We start from the raw sequence: 22,179 nt of genomic DNA on the forward strand, positions 1-22,179 counted from the left end.
TGACAACAACAACAACGGTTGTAATAAGAGTCACCCAGCCACACCTCTCCAAGAGAAGCTTAAAATCCAGGAGGCAATGAGGAGGGATAAAACAGGGAAACTCAGTTATTAAATGCATTGTTATATTTAAAATATAATAACCTGAATCTTAAGATCTCTGCAGAGCATTGATTATGAGGAAAGCGAGAGTATAGTTCAATCTAGGACCAATGTAGGCACCCAGGAGGAGGGCATGGAGAGACTGGAGAAGAGTTAGAGCCTCCAAGGATAGAGAGAATATATATTATATAGAACATTCTTATTTTTTATGCTGCCAATCGGGTTTTATGGCTGTGTGGGCAATATTCCAGCTTTCAGGTTCACGGACCCCAGCTGCCTCATGGGCCGGATGCCTTTCCAGAATGCTCAGTGATCTGGCTCCCACCCTGCCTCATTCAACTGTGAAAGCTCCATCTGTCATAACCAGATGCAAAGAAGTTACAAACAAAACAACACAACATCCAGCACAGGATGACATCAGAACATATAGTGGTGTTTGTGTGAATATGTATATGTGTGTGTGTGTGTTTTTCCCCCCCTTCAGTCCTTAAGTTACAAACAAATTAATAGTGAAAATAAAATGGCACACACATCCAAAAGATCTGGGGCCATATGGCACAGCAATTGTGAGATGTGAAAGCGATTAACAGGCTGACAACTGAACAGTGTTGCCCAGTCTCAGTAGCCCAACTCAGCCAAACAGTGCTGTAATACTTAACACATTAACTCTCAAATTCAATGTCTTGCTGCCAAGTAACTGTGCTTAGGTAACCAATAAAAACATGCACCTCAATGCAGCAGATGGTTGCACATCACTTGTCAATCTGTACTGGATTCCATGCCCAGCTCACTGGGAAATAAGCTTATAAGTAATTCTGGCCAAAAAAATTGTCTCCAAACAAAACCCAGGCAACAGGAAAATATGCTAAAATACTAACACAATATAGGAGAGAACAGAAGACACACTTATTCCCTACCCCCTTACAAAAACAGCATACAACTAGCCTCAAAGAATAAAATCTAAGACAATGTTGATTAAAACCTGTGTGAGTCTGAACCCATGCTAACCATGTTGAAAACCCACTGTTGTCAACAGTGCCCACAAAGCTCTCTCATCTAGAAGACATCGCTGATTACTTGCTACTAATGATGCAATATGCAGTACAATACAGAGATCTTCTATGTCCTGCTGTAGGATGAGCTGCAATCTGAACAGCAGCTTTCACAACTCAAAAAAATAATGAAAAACTAGAATAAAGGCCAAATCTCAGCAGTGTTCCTTATGGGGAACACAAAGTAGAAAATAGGAAACACACAGAAGAATTTCAGTTGGCTATGGCTCATGGGGATTTCTTCTTTTCACACTCCACATGTTAGTTGCATAGAACATTGGTGGAACAAGGCAAACAAGTCTTCTGCTGGTAGCAAGAGGACCAGCTCTATGTGTTGCAAGAACTATGCTTAAAGGCTAGGTTTGACTATGCTTCACTCAGTATAGCTGTTACTGACATACTCTTGCAAATAATCTAGTAAGTTATTCTTTTTTAAACTACGCTAATCCCATACATGGAAACAATAAGACATTTCTGATTACTCTGCCTAATTTTCCAAAACATATTCTGTGCTTAAAGTTAGTGCTCATAATAACATTATATCCTTGGATACAAACTTTTTTAAAAAAGAAATTGTTAACAGTAGCTGACATCCTGACTAATGACGCAGCAGTGCTACAGAAGAAGCACTGGTGCTTCTGAAAAGTTCAGCTAATTCAGCTCCATTGACTTAGCAGCTGGTTCAGCAGTGGGGGCAATTTTCAATGACCTTCAGTAAGAACTCTGGGCTACCCAAAAATATGTCCCTGAGGGTGGGTTACACAGCCCTCAGAGACATATTTTGGGCGGCACAGAGTGCTTCTGGAGGAAGCGAAAGTCCATGAAATTCCTCTACGCACACATTAGCACCGATGCAACTTTAGTCTGGAGCTCTCCAGGAGAACTGCTACTACACCAGTGCTTCTCCCGTTGCACCAGAGCTTTGTTAGTCAGGATGACAGGATGTCTGTCAGTAAAACAAAGTTACCCACCAAGGGGAAGCAGTGAGTAGAAGAAAAATCCAGTTGAACTGGATTTGTGATGACAGTAATATCTTCATGGTGCAAAGAAAACAAACAGTGAGGCGATTCTCACGATTGCCCAAAAGCGGGCTAAGGGAGCCTAGCCCGCATTTGGGGCGATCGTGTGCTGCAACAGGAGCCACGCGGCTCCCGGCAGCAAACTGCCCTAAATTCCCCTCCCCTAAGATGAGGTTAACAGAGCGAGTGCTTTTTGCTCGTGTGTTGCTGCGGCGCGTGGCAACACATAAGTAGACCCCTGACGGGGAGGCTACAAGCAGCCTCCTGGGCTCGGGCATCTCTCCAGAAAGCCCCGTGCAAGGCATCCTGGAACATCCAGGAGCCACGCGGCACCCGATCCGCACAGCCCCCGCCGACTCTGTGACGGAGCCGGCAGTCGTGTGGGCAGCCGATCTGGCCAACCAGGGCTGCTGGCTTGATCATCTGCAGGAAGAGTGGGCTAAGCCCGCTCTCCCCACAAACCGCCTTCCAACGGGTCTCACTGACCGTGAGACTCGCCTCTGTGTCAGCTTTTAACAAATAAAACTATAGTAAATTTATATATATTTACACACACACACACACACACACACACACACACACACACACACACGAAAGATTTTAGTGCTCTTACCTGATTGCCAACCAGGAGAAGGTGCTCTCCAAGCAAGAAATCCTTAAGCATATATTCCATCACCATCATGTGCTAAAGAGAAATTAAAACCATTTTGTGGAACTTGCAAGAAAATACATTAATATTAACACACTGAGGTACTTTTACTGTACTTCTTCATATACGTGTAGTCTTTTGAGCAATACGCAATATCACACGATTTTTAGAAACAGTAATGATCTTTTACACCTTTTACTTACATAATGATCTACATTGATAAGATGGTAGTAATTGCCACACTGGATGAGAACTACTTATTCATATAGCTCTGTTCTGTGAATTTGACCAAAAGAATTTGAAAAGGAAGGGGAAACACTGCTGGCTGTACAACATGTGCAATGGCTTCTATAGCAGTTCTCATGTTTTCACTTTAGCAAGTGGAAGAGCATCTTTGGATGCAGCCTTTCTATGAGTGGAAGACAACTTCAGCTGCCAGGGCGGCATCTTTAAATCAAGTCCAACAGTGACCAGCAAGGTGTTCCAGGAAGTCTGACACAGAGGGCAAGATGATAACAGGCATAACCTGGATTGACACAAGCAACTGGTAAATTCAATTTGAGGCACATACATTGGACAGGCTTTTCATGCTACCTAATTATGATGGTGCCTTCTAGAGACATCCCTTGGGATGTCTTGCGTATGGCCCAGAAGCAACTAAGCTGCTGACTGGAAAGAACTCCGTTTTAGTAGAGGACCATGGAAAGGAATAGGTAGCAGTGGAATATAAAATGCACTATTAGCAAGGTGAACAAGCACAGCAATGAAAACAGGTGAGCTAACCAGCAGTGTGTACATGACCAAAGAAGAGTCCGATATTCCTATGATAAAGTAGACAAATGTGAAATAGCTAAAATAAGCTAGGGGAGGGAGAACTGCCTCACTACTCTAGAAGCCGGGTACCATAGAATCCCATGAGTCATGATAAAGAATTCGAACAAAAATCCCAACCTGTGAAATAAGCTTCCTTATATAGACATGGATAAATTCTGTCATGGGAGTCCCAACCTCCTTTTTGTACTGGCAATAAAGTGCCAACTATGCCGTTTCCTGCCAATCAAGCCACAGACCAGACTTGTATACCATTCTTTCTCCCACTAGTTGAATGTGTATGATTGTCAAACATTGTAAGCCCAGCAGGGTAACTCTTTATAAAAGCAAAAAGCTTGCTGGAAAAAGAGAATTCTTCCCCTGGAAACATGCAAGGATGCTGGGAACGCATGTTGTTCTATTTCCTTCCCTTTTGTTGAATCCACTAAGCACACTGGGGGGGAGGGGCTGTTACTTTTAACTAGGGAGGTACAAAAGGTTGCTTGCATAACAGAAAAAGAAGCCCTTAAGAATGGCAAAAAACCTAGTATTTGTATAGTACAGACAAAAACAAAAAGAAAAGACACCATCACAAATAGGGTTGGTTCACACTTCACATGGAACATTGAGATTTAACAAAGCTTTTCGAGAAAAACTGAGAAAGTTGCTGCAGACAATGAGCAATCTGGACTTGTTTCTCGTAACCGGGGCCCGTATGTATCCCGCCCCGTGTCCTAGCCTCCCAGGAAGGGCCTGTATGCAATCCCAGGCTGTCTTTTTCTTCCCTGCTCCTGTCAAGTCCTCACTCTGTCAGCTACTTCCCAATCTCTAGTCCCCATTACCATGAGGATAGGCCTGCCTAGAACAAGCTCCCTTGACTCTTTGCACCAGCTTTTAGCATTGTCTAGATGCTCTCAGCTCCCTGCAGAAGGCAAAGGAGTTGTTAATGCTAATCCACCCACCTCCACACCTGCTGCAGGCTTGCACCAAGCACTGTCAAGCATTTCCTACCCACTCCTATACGAGCAGAAAGCAACACTGCCAATTGGGGAAGTTGATAAACTCTGAAAGGAGCCAGAATTGGAAGGGAAGTAACAGAAGGACAGGATTAACTATGGATCAATGATGTGGGTTTAAATGGCAGGAGGGAACAGGCAAAAGAGATTGCGGTTAGAAGGCAGAAGAAAGGCAAACCGACAATAATTGCATACCTGATCAAAGGGCAAAAGGATTGACAGAACATAGGGGGAAGGGAGAGTGGCAGGCATGGAAGAGGAAATCTGGGGGCAAATCCTGTGCATACAGTTTTAGTGAAGAGAGGGAGAGACTTTAGGGAAGGACTACCCTGAAGTGTTAGTGCCGGTTGTTTTGCAGCTTGTCTGGGTTAGCATCTCTGTGAGCAGCAGAGGGAGAAATCTGGGGGAGAATCTACATGGCTCTGGTTGAAATAGGGAGATGACTTAATTATTGCCCTCTTGATTAGTGAATAGCAACTATGACTAAATTTTGAGAACTATATAGGTGACTAGACTGACTTTATCTAGCACGATTACATAAGAGGAGAAACACTAGAGCAGGATTCAGAGTTAGTTTCATATTTCAGTGAAATCAATCAAACGTTAAAGGTAGTCATGTCTCATTGCTTTCAAGGTCATGACTTTTCAAAAGCCCGAATCCTGCCCTTTTAATATTTACTTATCATAATTTTATATCACCTGATATGTACATATCTAGGTAGTGTGCAAGATTTAAAATATTAAAAAATCAACACCAATTAAAATACACAAGACACAATAAGAACAATAGTATAAAACAGTTATTAAAACAATTATTAAAATTAATTCTAATTAAAAGCTTGCAAGAACAGGAGAGTCTTGAGGGTCTTCCTGAAAACAAACAGAGAAGGAGATGCTCTTATTTCAGCAGGGAGCATATTCCAAAGCCCTGGGGCAGCCACAGAGAAAGCCCGGTCATGGGTTGCCACCAAAAAAGCTGGTGGCAACCATAACTGCAGCCCTCCAGAAGAAGTAATAGGTGGCAGGGTTCATGACAAAGGAGGTGCTCTCTTAAATAGCCTGGAGCCAAGCCGTTAAGGGCTTTATAGTTAATAATCAGCACTTTGTATTTCACCCGGAAACATATCTTTCTTTCCTCATCTTGGTGGTGGGAAGCAGCAGAAATGCCCTACCCTTTTAAGTAGGCCAAACAATATACAAGGGAATAGGAATCTCTATGCAACAATATTTTCCTTCCCTCAACCCCTTTCACAATATATTCTTCATGATAGCCCAAGGTGTAAATTCAGTGAGTTCCAAGAACAATTAAGTTTCTAAATCCTCTAGAGTAAGATAAGATATATTTTCCCTCATGGTTGTAAACAAAACACACTATTGCAAAATTTCAAGAGGTTTCCCAACTGGATAATGATCGGTTGGGACTGGAGAGGAGATTCAAAACTATTTCTTGCATATAAGCCAGAGCTATTTCTTGCATATAAGCCAGAGAAAGCTATATCTCTCATTATACTGAGATATGACTCAGGGCCAAACTAGATGTTACACTGAACGTTTAGTTTGGCGCCGAGTGTAGTTTTCCACCCCATAACATAAATAGCAACTGCAGGGGGACTAGGAATGTGTTGTGGGGATATTCAACCATTGCCTTCCATCATAATCTTGATCCTGATGAGGGTCCCCCGTTACTACCCTAATACCAAACCAAACTGGATGAGGGGAAAGGGTTTCAGTCCCCATTCCACTATGCTGTGATCCTGATTGCCCCCCTTTCCCCGATACTATTTAAGTTGGGGGGGGGGAAGGCACACAAAGCCAAACTATGCATTTAACATAACAGTGCAAGACAAAGATAGGAACTCTCACTCCCAAATGTTTTTATTCAAAACAAACAATTCAGAATATACAAAAATAAATCTGTTCTCTTCAAAAACAAAAATAAAAAAAATTAGAACCAGAACTAATACCCTTGCTAGCTGAGCAAGAGACACCTTTTAAAGTGGCGATTCTCTTATATTTAGCAGGGGGAGAGCAACTGGCCCTATCCATTCCCAGCACAGCATCCCTCCAGTGGCTGTTGCTGGTGTCTACCTTGTGTTTCTTTTTAGATTGTGAGCCCTTTGGGGATAGGTGACCATCTTATTTATGTATTTTTTTCTCTATATATAAACCGCTATGAGAATTTTGTTGAAGAGTGGTATATAAATATCTATATATTTATTTCTCTTAGACATACCTGTCACTAATCCCATGCGTGGCAGCTCTCGCGAGAGTTCGCAAGCAAAAGCACCGTGGTGATTGGGCAGTGGAGAATCCGGGTGGAAGCAACCGGATTGAGGAGGAGGAGCAGGAGTGCGGCTCAGGTGAGGGTGGAGAGATCTCTGTGAGGGGGACTGTGGCAGGGGTGAGGGGAGCACTCAAATACTAGCGCACAGATGCTCTGCGCAGGTTACGCTAGTTCTTCTTCTTCTTCTAAGTAGTAGTAGTAGTAAAACTACACTCGCTAAATGAATGTATTAATGTAACCACTACTAAACTCCAGAGTATAAGAGGCAAGTACTAGCCTGTACCACAAAGTACATTGAGAAGCTTAGAACATTCACTTAGATCAGGGATTCTCAACCTTGGGTCCCCAGATGTTGTTGGACTTCAACTCCCATAATCCCCAGCCCCAGTGGCCTTTGGTTGGGGATTATGGGAGTTGAAGTCCAACAACATCTGGGGACCCAAGGTTGAGAACCTCTGACTTAGATAACCTACAAATGGAAATGTGGTCTGCTTTGGGACTATGCATTCAGCAAGCAGTTACATAATGCAAAAATAGTATTTAATTTAATCCTATCTATCTATCTATCTATCTATCTATCTATCTATCTATCTATCTATCTACCTACCTCCCTCCCTCCCTCCCTATCTACCTACCTACCTATCTAACACATTTCTATACCTCCCAAAACTTACAACTCTGGGTGGAGATGCAGTTTTGAACCTGTGAAATAGATTTTAGCTAACTAGCGGTCAAAATTGTTTGAGCAAAAGCTGAAATCTGGCCAAACATTTTGTAGCAAATCAAAGACATTTGTGATTGATAGTGGAAGTATTATTACTACTCATTTATTTCCCATTTTAATAGTCAACCTTATGTTAATATATTAAGGCTGGGATGCAGTTAAATTGCTTTATATGGATGTGCGATGACTTTATGGGAGGCAATGAAGCTCTTCCTTTAAAAAACCCCCACAACATTCATGGTAAGAAGTTATACAAGTGCAACTTCTCATATATCCTGCTAAAGTCTCCTGCCATATAAAAGAGGTTATCTTTGAAGACTAAGCATTACCAGACCTATATATATTCTGTAACCTTCTTAGTTGCCAAGAACCATGACATGTAATGTATAAGGCCCAGAGCAAAAACAGGTTGCACATCTGTAACTATGGATCTGGTAGTGATCTGTGGCAATCCATAAGAATGGGTACTGGGCCTGTGCCGGGACCTCGCAGCCAAGTTTAGTTTAGTTTAGTTTAGTTTATTACAGGCCTGCACAACATGTGGCCCGGGGCCGGATGCGGCCCACGAGGCCTTTTTTCCTGGACCCCAGGGCTATTTCCTCTTCCTCCCCCTGCTGCTTAAAAAACACCCCCCCCAAAAAAATCCAGCCGCTGCACAGCCGAGGAGATGGCTGCAGGGGTGCGGGTGTTCTTCCTTACCCTCCCCCACGGCAGCAGTGGCGCACAGCGGCAGAAACCAGAGCGACACTCAGGTCTGCTATTTGGCCCGGTGTTGCTTCCCAACTGCGAGGCGCTCCTGCGCAGTTAAGTTAGTTAAGTCTCTCTCTCTCTCTCTCTCTCTCTCCAAGACTGCTCCATTCTCTCTCTCTCTCTCCCCCCAAGAATGCTCCATTCTCTCTCTCTCCAAGCCTCCTGCTGCATCCTTTCCATCTTTCTTCCCCCTTCCCCCTTCTTTTCCAAAATTATGAGAAGAGGTTCTCATTTTTTTCCCCTTAAAAGTGTTCCATGTTTTGTGTGATGATTTGGCAGAGGTGGAAAGGAAGAACAATGCATTTTATTATGTACAGATTGTATAATATTTATATTATTAGAATGAATTTTAATTCAACTTATTTCATATTAATTTAAATCAATCTTGGCCTGCCAGAACATCAAAAGTTAAATATTGATTAAATTCATTTTTAATTCATTTTTAATTCATTTCACTTTAATTCAGTTGATTGGTTGACTGATTGATATTAAGTGTTACTCTAATAATCAGCTCCCTAGGAATTGACCTCAGCCCCCATGAACCAAGTCACGGTTGGTTTCGGCCAGCCAGGTCATTTGAGTTGTGCAGGCCTGGTTTATTACTATGAACGATCAAAGATCAGCAATGCAGTCGGGTGCGAGGTCCCTGTGCAGGCGCAGTACCCATTCTAATGGATTCCAACAGATCATGATCCAGATTAACAGTTCAAGAGCTAAGAACACAGCTCTGGTGGAGCACAAGTAATGGAATATCCCCTGATGGAACATTGGCATTCAAGCATGCATGCTGCGGCTATTTTAAATCATATTATTCAGGGATAAAAATAAAAGGGAAGCCCACATCCTTTCAGATATTCTTAGCAATGTGCACATCAACCCCACTACTCCAAGCTTGCCTTGAAAACTATCGGGATTTTGCAAATATTCCTTTTAAATACTTGAATAACCTCAAGGGGATTTTTTCAAGCTTTGACGAAAATAAAAACCGAGATTGTTCTTGTGCAGTTTTCCTCCCTTCCCAGTCCCTGCCCCACCAGCTTTGCAAACATAAACATTCTTGTTTTTTGCAAAGGGTTAGGGGATAACTGGTGGCATGGAAGGCACAGTAGAGTAAACAAGCCTGCCTGTCCTGATCCTGAATTAGCTTCTTTCAAGCTCAGGACAGGCAGCTCTGCCTACTGGATTTACCATACCACTAGCTGTCCCCTGATTCTTTGCAAAAGCAAGGATCTTTTTGCTTGCAACAAGTCTGGGGAATGGCAGAGAAGAGCCAGCAGCAGGGGATGAACTGAATTTTAAGCCAGACCTGGATGAACTCAAAATGAAGCACCGTTTTCCAAGTGGACAGTTTGCATTTTGAGACCACCATCCTCTGCTCCGAACTACTGTATCATGACTACTTATCAGTTCTTCTTTCTCCACCAAGTTACATTCCCAGCATCCTAAGCCTGCTAAGCTGTACAAGAGCACCCAAACAGCCTTCTTACACAGCAGGAGGGGCTTCAGATAGATGCAGAAATTCAGAGTGCCAGCCCCTGTTGGAACAGCAGCAGCTGCCACTCTTTTCAAAGGGGCCCTTAACAAAACTCTTCAGTTATATTGTGTAAAGAAAGACAATTAGAGGAATGTTTGCAGATTGTAATCACAGCACAAAAGGATGACTAAGAAGTCTAGTCGTTAATGTTGTGGTTTCCACCTTAACTAATAACGTAACTTTAAAATATAAACAGCTGTTTATGATGAAAAAGATGACTGCTACTGTTCAGTGACAGATACTACCTACCTGGGTGTTTTCATAAAAGAGAACATCAGGCACTTTCATTTTCTCATAGGGGTTGTGAACTGGGATGGTGACACTTCCAATCCTCAGGATTCCTGCGTTTACCTCACCTGCATGTTTCATACAAATCAAGGGTTAATTGCTTGTGGAGAGATATAAGCCCCAGCGTTCTGATCACAGGAAACATCTTCAGACAAATGCTGTAACCGTGGGCAGCTGGGTGGGAGGCTGGGGAAGCTTCAGGCCATGTGAGGGGTAGGGCTTTCAAGTACATTTTGGGCAAGGCCATATGTGAGTACATCATCACTTCTCAGGACACCTGAACAGGGCTATAGTTATGCATAATGATGCAACAGAAATGTCTTATTTTAGCAATGTTAGACTCACAAGATGTAGGGAACATTACAGTCGGTCTTATCACAATTATGTGAGATGTTTCGAGAAGGATTTTCTAGCCCTACTAGAGAACTTCTAAAAGATTAAAATCCAGCAACTGATGATGATTCTTAAAAGTCCAGAAATTAATCCTCAGTTTGATAGAAATGTCTTCCAAAAAGACAGAATGGGCATTTCTTTATGGTCAGCACAGAAAAATGTAAACCATCAAGAAAAATTATTTGGACAGCACATCTTTACATTCTAGAGCAGAAGTCTGAGCCCTTAGGATCAACCTAAATAAAAAGTCTGTTAAAGATTAGGAACATAGGAAGCTGCCATATACTGAGTCAAACCATTGGTCCATCTAGCTCAGTATTGTCTGCACAGACTGGCAGCGGCTACTCCAAGGTAGCAGGCAGGAATCTCTCTCAGCCCTCTCTTGGAGAAGCCAGGGAGGGAACTTGGAACCTTCTGCTCCTCCCAGAGCGGCTCCATCCCCTGTGGGGAATATCTAACAGTGCTTACACATCAAGTCTCCTGTTCATATGCAACCAAAGCGGACCCCGCTTAGCTAAGGTGACAAGTCATGCTTGCTACCACGAGGGGGCCATAGCATGACAGTAGAGCTCAGGGTTAGCATACACAAGGTCTCAGGTTCAATTCTTGACATCTCCAGTTAAAAGACTTCTGCAGAATAGATGGGAAATCCTTCTGCTGAGACCTTGAAGGGCTGCTGCTAGTCCCAGCAGGCCATGCTGGACTCGATGGACCAATGTGTTTCTCTCCCTCCATTACCTGCTGTCTGAAATGTTTGTTTCTGACAGGAAAGAAAAGAAGTGTAGACATATGAAGCGATTATTAGGCAATAACCTTACATGCTTTTTGACTGCTGCAGAAATCACAACAGATGTTCCAAGCAGCAGAAATGGGAGGAGACCAGTTTCCAGCAGGCCTCTTTGAAAGGGAGGTGCCATAAACTATCCCCCATAACTCCCCAATAGCTCCTCAAAATAGCCCTACTGCTGAAGCAGAAAATTGTAGAGGTGCGGGTCTGAGAAAGCTGAGCTGTGTATTTGATAGATTTAGAGCTCAGAAATGGATGCCTGTTTACACTGGGCTCGGCCTTCAGCAACAAGCTGTCCATTGTGCTCTACTACTGTTCTAGTAAGCCTGAAGGCACTTGAACAATGGAAGATTAGGCATCATTTCCCCCTTGAGCTTCTGCATTCAGCTATGACAGCTCTCGGAGCACAAGAGCTTTCACAGAAGTACACATTGCAGTTCTAGGGGAAGAAAACTGGACCATACCCAGTCTGCATGTAAAATTTACTTTAAAAGAAATGGGGGTGGGGAAACTGTCAGCAACTTACAACTATAGTCCTTTTCCTCCATTTTCTGAGTATCAGCAGCACTTGTTTCAATTCCAGAGTCCAGCAGATGTTTATGTAAAGCAGATCTTGCAAGGTTGGGTAAAAATCTAATATGAGAGGGAAAGTAGAAAGGTTATTTTCAGAAAAGGCCTCTATGAGATTTTGCAGTTCTCCAGAATAATACTGAAGTCCAGATCCTTGGTGTTTTTCAGCCCATGAATATTGTCAGTATTTAAAAGTTGCTATTTCAGAGATGTCAACTGCTCTTTTCCACTTGTGTACAAACTAGCACAGCAGAGTTTCTCAGCTTTCTTTCCATTGCTTTGATAAGTCATCCTAGCCCAAAGCACCCAGGATATAAAAGGTAAATGATTTAGTTACTTAAGGAGTACAATAACCAAGGCAAAACTTGTTTTTATCATAAGAAGTCACATACTTGTTTACGCAGATCTTTAGCTAAATATAGAAGATTGTGCATTTTGAGACATTTAGAGACATTAGGATATAGAGAATGTATTGGCCCAGGTATCTTCTAGCAGAAGTATAATGCAGAAGAAAATACAAATTTGCATCCCTTTCAGATGCAATATCTACAGCTGAAAACACCATTTCAGCATATTTTGCACAGTACTCAGCATAAATCAAAGTAATATTTCTGTCCAGCCATCTTTATTTTAATGATAAAAACGGAGCAAAGCACTCTCTCTCACACACACACAGGCACGCACTTGGGTGCAATGAAATACGTCTCTCTAAAAATGCTCCTGGCTTGAACTCATTTCACATCCTATCTTCCAGTGAGGAAGGGTAGAGTAAACCAGGTGACGTGCCCAGAGAAACATGCTCCACTGAAGTGCACCAAGGAAAACAATTCTCTGGAATAAACCGCTCCCTCTCCAATTTCCCAGTCCCTTAAGTGGAGAGAGAAGAGGAGATCCAGGAAAGTGTGTGTGATGAAACACAGATCTCCATCTTAGCTCAAGAAGGCCTGATACTTCTACTCCACCCTGAACGGGGGACATTCCTCCCTCTTCTTACTGAATGAGGGCAATCCTTGCTTATTGTCAATGAAGAGTCAGAGACATCAAGCTTTAGTCTTAAACCTTTTTTCACAATAGGCAACCAGCTCAAACCATGTGCCTCATAATGTCATGCACTATGAGTGTGTTGTTTTTAGAATAATATATGGTTTGTCTAGAGCTGGGTTATACGGACACTGGCTGTACAGTTCCAGCTACGTTCCAAGCCAGACAGTTTTAGAGTTGTTGAAACCATTTCTGAGCCTGGTCAATGACTTTAGCGCAGTCTTCAATGGGTAGCAGCCTACCTCAAAGGAGTGATGTGCTCCTAAATTGGGATCAGAGCAATCTCTCTACTGAGGGTAGAACCTAGGAAAGCACAGAATAACCCCTGGTCCATCACAGTGTGAGATGAAATAGTGGTTGTAGTGGAAAGCTCATTGAAAGTGTCGACTCAATGTGCGGCAGCTGTGAAAAAGGCCAATTCCATGCTAGGGATCATAAGGGGATTAAAAATAAAACTGCTATTATTATAATGCCTTTATACAAAACTACGGTGTGGCCACACTTGGAGCATTGCGTACAATTCTGGTCACCACATCCAAAAAAGGACATTGCAGAACTGGAAAAGGTGCAGAAGAGGGCAACCAAGATGATCAGGGACCTAGAGCACCTTTCTTATGAGGCAAAGCTACAACACCTGGGGTTATTTAGTTTAGGAAAAAGACTACTGCGGGGAAACATGACAGAGGTCTATAAAATCATGCATGGTATGGAAAAAGTAGATAGAAATTCTTCTCCCTCTCACATAACACTAGAACCAGGGGTCATCTCATGAAATTGATTGCCGGGAAATCTAGGACCGACAAATGGAAGTACTTTTTCACACAACATATAATCAACTTGTGGAATTTTCTGCCACAAGATGTGGTGACAGCCAACAACCTGGTTGGCTTTAAGAGGGGTTTGGATAACTTCATGGAGGAGAGGTTTATCAACGGCTGCTAGTCAGAGAGCTATAGGCCACCTCCAGCTTCAAAGGCAGGATGCCTCTGAGTACCAGTTGCAGGGGAGTAACAACAGGAGAGAAGGCATGCCCTCAACTCCTGCCTGTAGGCTTCCAGAGGCATCTGGTGGGCCACTGTGTAAAACAGGATGCTGGACTAGATGGACCTTGGGCCTGATCCAGCAGGGCTGTTTTTATGTTCTTATGGAAGTTGGACAGCGCCTCCCATATAGTGGCTAGCTGCTTTTGGCATCAAAATACAGACCAAAAATTGCAACAACTATTACTCATATTAGCTCAATAGAAGAGGTTTTTTTGCAGAATGGCTATCTGTAGGGATGTGCACAAACTGTTTGTGCACTCCCGGGAGGGTGGGCGGGGGTTGCTTTAAGGGACAGGGAAGGCGCTGCCTACCTGTCAGCCCCCACCAGCATTCTCCAAAACAGTGGGTGCACTGGGCTGCAGAATTCCTGCCTGCGCCCTGATCAGTGTCACCATGCTCATGGCTGATGTGCATTGGCCATGAACATGGCGATGCTAATCGGGGCACAAGCAAGAATGCTGCAGTCCATCATGTTGCTGTTTTGGAGAGTGTAGGTGGGGGCTGACAGGTAGGCAGTGCCTTCTCTGTCCCTTAAGCATCCCCCCCACCCTTCAAACCAGTTCGAATGTTGGCTGATTGAACCCATTCAGTACTCCAGGAAGGAAGCGCCGAACTAGTCCGCACACATCCCTAGCTCTCTGTTCTAATTGCTGCCCCATTCTAAAGGCAGCAAAACTTACAAAGCTATTCCTGTTCTGTGCTCTATGTCTGCAGGTCTGGAAATTTCGAACACTTAGTAAGTGACTTGAGTCAAATGGCAAAGTGTGAACAAATTATCACAACAATATAGAACTATACCTGGAAAGACAAGCTTTATTGATAGCATCATAAAGGCTTTCATCTGGGTAGTGGGACAGTCGTCGACAGATTCTTAACAGCTGCCGTGTAGACAACGATGATGCTAGTGATTGTGCCTACCCAAAGCAAAAATAATTTTATTTAGTACTTCATTATGAGTGTAGTTACATGAGAGGCAAATTTTCAATAGGTGTTTCTCTTCAAGATATGGTTTAATAGAGGGCCCTGATGCTACTGACTACAACTCCCATAATCCCCAGCCAAAGGCCATTGTAGCTGAGAATGCTGGGAGTTGCAGTGAACAACATCTGGAAATCCCTGTTAGAGGGAACAGTGGTCCCGCACCTTTAATCCCTAAGCAACAGATATCAAAATGGACAGGTACAAACAGTTGCCTTTCTGCTCCCAGACAGCTGAGGCAGCATACAACACTAAAAAGTCGCAATCTAAAACACATACTGTAAACCCAAACTGCTGTGGATCTACTGACCTCAAGAGAGCATGAACATTATATAGTAAAATCTATATATTGCCTTTCCATTTTTAAGAATGCTCAAGGCAGCTTACAATAATTAAGAACATTAAATACAAAAATCATAAAAGAAGCCAGCCATAGTACAGCTGTAAAATAACATTATTACATATTACAGTCTTATTTTACAGCTATATTATATTACAGCTGTAATATAAACCATATTACATATAAATGAAGTAATAAACAAAGAAAGAAAAACTAAGACAGAGCACCAATCCTGAATCCAAGCAGAAGAACATAACCACAGAGCCACAAAACTGAATTCAGAAACATACATCAAACAAAGATGTTTTCAACCATGATCAAAAATAACCACAGAGGAGGTGAGATGCATCTCTCTGGCTATGGAGTTCCATAATCTGGGTGCTGCTACCAAGAGCGCCCTTTTCTCATTCCTGCCAACTGTAACTCAGTTGGTAGCAGGACCCTCACAAGGGCCTCCTCAGTTACTCATAGGAGATGGACAAAGCTATATGAGTGGAGATGGTCCTTTAAGTATTCTGACCTCAAAATTGTTTAGGGCTCTAAAAGTAAAAAACCAGTACCTTAAATTGTGCCCAGAAACAAGCCATGAGTCAGTGAAGCTGGTACAAAAGTGGAGTAACATGCTCTAAAAACGTGTTCAGTCCTACAGCAATATTTTACGCAATGTAAAGTTTCCAAATATTTAAAGGCAGCACCATACAGAGCAATAATCTAGTCCTGATGCAATTAAGGTGCATGTCACATTGGCTAGATCTGCTTGAAATGGGTTCCATTGACACACCAGCCAAAATGGGACAAAGGCTCTCCTGGCCATCACCGCTACCTTACAGTCTAGCAACAGTGACATCTCCAAGAGCACACCCAAACTACAAACCTAATCATTCAAGAGGGAATGTTATCACTGCCCCACTTAGAACAGGTTGACCCCCTATCACTGGATCAGCTGCCCACCTGACCAAGACTACCTCTGTCTTGTCTAGATTAAAGGTTCCATTTGTTTGCCTGTGTCCAGTAATTAACAATTAAGTATTACATTGCTACCAACACTCATTGTGGTCAGTGCTGCTAGGATTCCTTCTTAAACAGGACTTGAAATCAGAGTTTACAATAAGTTAGTGAACCCTGGTTAGCATTAACTTCAGTAAATATCAGTTCCAAACAATCTTCTTCTGCCTTTATATCTATCTGGAAATTTGTTTAGAAAATTGGAGGAATGGGCAGAGTGAGAATAGGAGTACATGAGCCTGCAGCTTGTTTCTGATATTTCAGCTGGGATTAAGACATTATACCAAGCAATCCAACTTGGTCAGATTTGTGGCCAGGTAAGTTTAAAAATCATCATCATCAACATCGCTAGCCTCCCCATAACAAACTGTTCTCTGGGCAGCTCAAAACACAACATTAAAAACACCCAATAAAAACTACATAACACAACAAATCACAACACAACTATATATAAATAAAACATTACACACACACACACACACACACACACACACACACTTTGTCTTGTAGCAGTGGTAGAAAAGCCTCCATCACCTGGAAGATCGCCAGTAACTCTAGGAAGTTGATGTGCAATTGAGCCTGGTGAGGGGTCTATCTGCTCTGAATTTGGTGGTTCTCACAGTGGGCACTCCAACCCAGGAGAGACATATCTATTGTCAACCAGATTGATGGTGATGCAGTTTGGAAAGGGATTCCCTCTAGAAGGTTCCGGTCATTCGACCACCAAGACAGTGAACAAAGTATTTGTGATAGTATCTCTAGATGTTTGCACTGGCTGTCTTGGATGGAAAACTGACAGAAACCAAAGTTGCAGCGTCTTCATTTTCAACCGTGCATGGCGTATTACTGCGTTGCAGGACGCCATAAGGCCCAGGAGTCATTAGATTAGCTGAGCCGGCTGTGAAGGATGTTGCTGGAACACTAGGATCAGGACTCTGATGCTCTCGTACCTTTCTTTGCGATGGTGGAGTGAACTTCATTCCCGTAAAGTATGGGGTCGTCTTGAATTCTATGGCGTATCCTGAGGATATTATCTTTAGGACCCAGAGGTCCGATGTTATGTGGTGTCATGTAGGGGGATGGCATGCCAGTTTGATGGAGTAGTGTGCTGGCGGGAGAGATGGAATTGCAAGGCTGTTGGAAGTGCCCGCCTGCCAAGATGTCAACACCTCTGGTGGTGGGAATGGAAGGGAGTTTAGGGGTGTCAGTGGGTGGTCTTGCACCTCAAAGGCGCTTCTGAGTTTCGGCCTGCTTGGTACGCTGGGAATGAGTATTCTTGCGCTTCCCCTGGTAAGCATGCTTGTGGTACGGATTATATTGTTTCTTATAGTCCCGTCAATCTTGTTGCATGTAACCCATCCTCTGTTTGTTGGTGTAAGGCCAATACTTTGCTCCATAAGTGGAGGTTGATGGCATAGAGGTAAAAGCCTTTGCAATAAATTTTGATTTTTTACATTGTTCCATGGTGGAGTCAGTCATTTCACTGAAAAGGCCCTTCCCATCAAAGGCAAAGCCTTCAATTTCCTCTTTCATGTCACTTTTAATGTTCGTAGATCATAGCCACACGTGTCTCCGTAGTGTGACAGCTGCAGCCAAGGAATGAGATTTCGACTCAGAGAGATGTTTTGCTGTGCTCAGCTGTTGTCTGGTTAGTCCAGCTGATTTTTCCGTTTGCTGGAACTTCTTTTTGAATTCCTCAGGACACAAATTATCTAAATCCTCCTGCAGAGATTCCCATAAGCCATGATTGTACTTGGCTGTGCATGCCGAGTAATTAGCAATTTTAATGGACAAGCATGAAGTCGAGTATATTTTTCTCCCTAATAGGTCTAATTTTCTTCCTTCTCTTTCAGATGGTGTCGTGTGCTGTCTCCCTGCATTTGATGAGGAGGCACAGTCGATCACCAGGGAGTTTGGTGGCGGATGTTTTAAAAGGTAGGTGTTGTCCTTTTCTTGATTGCGAAACAGACTCTCCAGTCTTTTAGAAGCAAGAGTCGATGTATGCAGCACTTTCCAAGCACGCTTAGCTGCCCTGGATGTCACAGGTAGAACAGGAAGGGCCACAGGTTGAGTGGCCTGAGATTTGATCATGAAATTGTATACCAGGTCGTCTATTGTGGAAAGTTCAGGCTTCAAGCCTAAAGCTTCTTCCATAGCTCTCACATGCTTATGGTAAGCTTTCATCTCCTTTCAGAGAAACATAGGTGGAGGGTGGCACATCAGTTGGAGGATCCGCTAAGCTATCTGCATGCTCTGGATCAGATTCAAAATCAGAGGATCCATGGTGGTCAGATGGAGACCCAGTTGAAGATGAGGGAGTACATATTTGGGTTTCTATAGTGGATTTCAAAGGTGGTGTTTGTGCTCTTGTATGGGTGCCCACCTCCCTTAGTGGTGGTGGTGGGGGGGCTAGTCTGCAATGCCTGAGACACTCTAGCTGGTGGTAGGGTCTGTGTTGATTCAGAGACAAATGTGACAGTTTTGTTTGGAGCATCCCTACTCGGTAGAGTGGCAATCAGTACAGTGGTAGAAATTGGAATGTAGGATTTTGGTGTGAAGAATTTCCATGGTCTCTCATCCTGATAATCATATGGGGCGCCAGGAGAGCACATCCCCATGGTCGCCATAGTAAGGGTGGTGCCAGCCGCTGATGTATGGGAGAAGCCACAAGAACACCAGGTAGTAGGGCTTTCTAGGTGGGCAGCAGATAAGGTGGCCTGTACTGGTGGAGCTGATGAGCATGGGCAAGCCCTATCAGCACTTGAAGGGAGAAAACCCTTGAACATTGATGGGGTACTAGAAGAAGAGTCTAGAATGGACAATAATGTGCATGCAGTCGTAGGGTCTAAGCCAGCATCCCTATCTGCTTCTTCTTCCTCTTTGTTGATATCGAACATCAGTACCAGCATTTGACACTGCAGCGAGACTTGCCTCAAGGTTGTCAACACCAGAGTGTGTTGAGTCGATGCCGAGAGTGGGAAGCTCAGTGTGGAGACCACCAGTGTCAATGGAGCCTCACATTGGCGATCAGTCAGCGTCAATGGTGCTGATGGGGCAACTGGCATTGGTGCTGGGGACGAGTGACCCCTTGATGTCGACCCCATCGGTGTGGAAGGGCATTCGGTATCAAGAGGTTCCATCGATTTTGGTGACATTCTCAACATCGAAGGTCTGGAAGTGTTGATGTCGAGGGGAGCCTTTGACTTAGGAGTCAGTATCGAAGGAAGTTGTTGCAGGTCTGATGGAGATAGTGTCCATTCTCTTGTTAAATCGATCATTTTAGGCTTTTTTGGTTTCAGTGTTGAAGGATCAGTGCTGATCGTTTAGTTGTGGACTTCGTGGGCTTCAGTGTCAAGTTTGGAGAATGAAAAGTTGACGCTGACAGTTTAGAATTTTTCAACGTCGAGGGTGTCCCCGTTGATGTCGAAGGTTTATGAGACTTCAACATCGAAGTAGCTTTTGGTGCCGTTTTTGGAGACGAAGTAGATTGGCGTGGTTCGCCTGGAGTCAACGGGCTTAAAACACAATCATAAATGGCGGCCCGATGCTGAAGAGCCTGATTATTGCATATCTGTTTTGAAAAAGACAGACAAATCTTGCAAATCAACACATTGTGCTCTTCTCCTAGGCAAATGAGACACAACTCATGGAGATCTTTAGAGGGGAGTTCCGCTTTGCAGCCCTCACACTTCTTAAAGTTCCATTTCTCCTCAGCCGTATCACTAGGCATATGCGTAAGCCAAGTCTGTTCCGGGGTTAAAAATGCCAATCATAGTCGGTAAGCCAAAAACAAGTCAAAAATCACCAGTCATTGTCCGTTAGCCAGAAATGGGTCAAATTCCAAGATAACAGTCCTTTTTAAAAAAAAACCCTGAGGAACATAGCACCCAGTCTGCCTTTAAATAGCATGCTGTAGGCATGGGAGGCGAGGCTTGGATGCCTCAGTGAGCTGTGGCGTAGCTACCATGTGGTTCCTACACAGGCGCATAAAAACAGGTTGCTCACCTGTAACTGATGATCTGGATAGTGATCCGTTGCATTCATAACATTGGGTTCTGCGCCTGCGCAGTGACCTCACGGACTGATTAGCTAGCTCCTCGCTCCGCCCCTAACTGCCATGCACGAGGCCGTGCTGCTCTTATCAGTAGCAGTTGGGGCGTGTCTCTTTCAGTTTCTGTTTGACCGCCGTTGCGTGAGTACCTGTTAGCTCCTCGGATAGTAAATTTGGACAAAGACTGGGTTTGGAATTGGAACACGGAAAGGATCTTGATTATTGGACTGTTTTTTTGGACTGGATACGGATTAACCTAAGGAGAATAAGCTTAAAAACGATCGTTTCCAAGCCGGTTATGGCTGAGGCCATGGCGGCCAGAGAGAAGCCCAAAACAACTTTTAAGCGCTGCTCGGAATGTAAGGCAAAGTTGCCCTCCACGGACACGCATGATTCCTGCTTGCTATGCCTGGGGGAGCAGCACAACCCAGCGACTTGTAGAATATGCTCGTCTTTCTCGAAGCAGACGTTAAAGAACTGGGCATTGCAGTTGCAGGTGGCACTTTATGATGATGCCCTCCGCCCGCCGACTTCGAGACCCTCGACATCGACATCGATGTCAGGAATTACTTCGATACCGACAATAAAGGCATCTGTGCAGTCGGGGTCAAGTGCTCCTACGGTGGAATCTGCCTCCGGGCAGTCGAAAGCCACTACGTTGAAGGAGTTCAAGCAGCCAGAGGACGTGGCGAAGAAGCGCCACCGGCATAAGCGACGTGCACATAAGTCGTCGACGGAAGAGGAACGGGATGCTTCGCCCCCCAGAAAGAGAAAAAAGAAGACTCGAGTGCATAGTCGTACTCCGTCGCCATTGCCACTCCAGTCCGACTGCGAAGGCTGGGAATCCAAGGGATCGACGGCCTCAACATTGTGGGTGTCGACATTGAGGAAAAGCCCAGAGCCACCGAGGTTGACGGAGCAGTCGAGCATTGCGACGCCGCGACAGGCTGAAGCGTCCTCATTCTCGATGCCGGCACAAGACTCCTTGACTCCGGCAGAGGAACTGCTGCAACCGATGTCGAGTTCGATGACGCCGTCAACCTCGGTATCGAGGCCGCAGGCGTCGGTAGGACAGAATGTACCGACGTTGCTGACATCCTCGGTACCGAGACTCGTTTCGACGTCGTGCTCGGTGTCGAGGGAGGCACCGTTGGATCTACAGGGTGCGAGACCCCTTCTACAGCGTCGGCCAGCAATGGAGCTTACCCCAGCGCATACCCCTCTGGTCTCACCTGCTTTGACTCCGCGACAGGAATACAGACCGGAGGACTACCTTGATTTTGGGGAAGATGCTGCGGAGAGAGGGCGTACCTGCCGGAGTCCAGATTCTTACAGATCAAGGAGCTTATTCGCCTGTTTCAACGACACCCAGAACAAAGGGCGGTGTCAATACAGAGGCTCCTGGGACTGATGGCATCGTGCAATACAACAGTTCGCAACACTCGACTACGTATGCGCACGCTGCAGAACTGGTATCTGAAGCACTTCCGACCAAACCACGACAGTCAGCACATGCGACTAACACTCCTGGGCATGGTGTTGGAATCTCTGAGTTGGTGGACGATCCCGGCCAACTTGCTGTCGGGGATACCTTATCAGCCGCTTACCCCGGCATGCAGTATGACAACGGATGCCTCCCTTCAGGGTTGGGGAGCGCATTGTCTATACCATCAGATACAAGGACACTGGTTGAGTCAGCAAGCGCGCAGACATATAAACTACCTGGAACTCCTGGCTGTATTTTTG

The 22,179-nt window shown here is 44.3% G+C and overlaps 1 protein-coding gene across 5 annotated transcripts in view; it reads right to left on the reverse strand.

Annotated features, from left to right (window-relative positions):
* The window catches only part of VWA8 (von Willebrand factor A domain containing 8), a 221,619-nt gene that overhangs the window by 114,573 nt on the left and 84,867 nt on the right, over window positions 1-22,179 (reverse strand). For all 5 annotated transcript variants that reach the window (XM_053308215.1, XM_053308212.1, XM_053308211.1 and 2 more), the window contains 4 exons: window positions 14,858-14,973; window positions 11,932-12,038; window positions 10,187-10,293; window positions 2,784-2,855 (listed from right to left, as the gene is read on the reverse strand). In XM_053308215.1, the coding sequence (XP_053164190.1) occupies window positions 2,784-2,855; window positions 10,187-10,293; window positions 11,932-12,038; window positions 14,858-14,973 (402 nt within the window). The remainder of the gene's footprint in view (window positions 1-2,783; window positions 2,856-10,186; window positions 10,294-11,931; window positions 12,039-14,857; window positions 14,974-22,179) is intronic.

The sequence above is a fragment of the Hemicordylus capensis genome, chromosome 3, assembly GCF_027244095.1.
Source record: "Hemicordylus capensis ecotype Gifberg chromosome 3, rHemCap1.1.pri, whole genome shotgun sequence".
In the NCBI taxonomy this organism is placed as follows: domain Eukaryota; kingdom Metazoa; phylum Chordata; class Lepidosauria; order Squamata; family Cordylidae; genus Hemicordylus; species Hemicordylus capensis.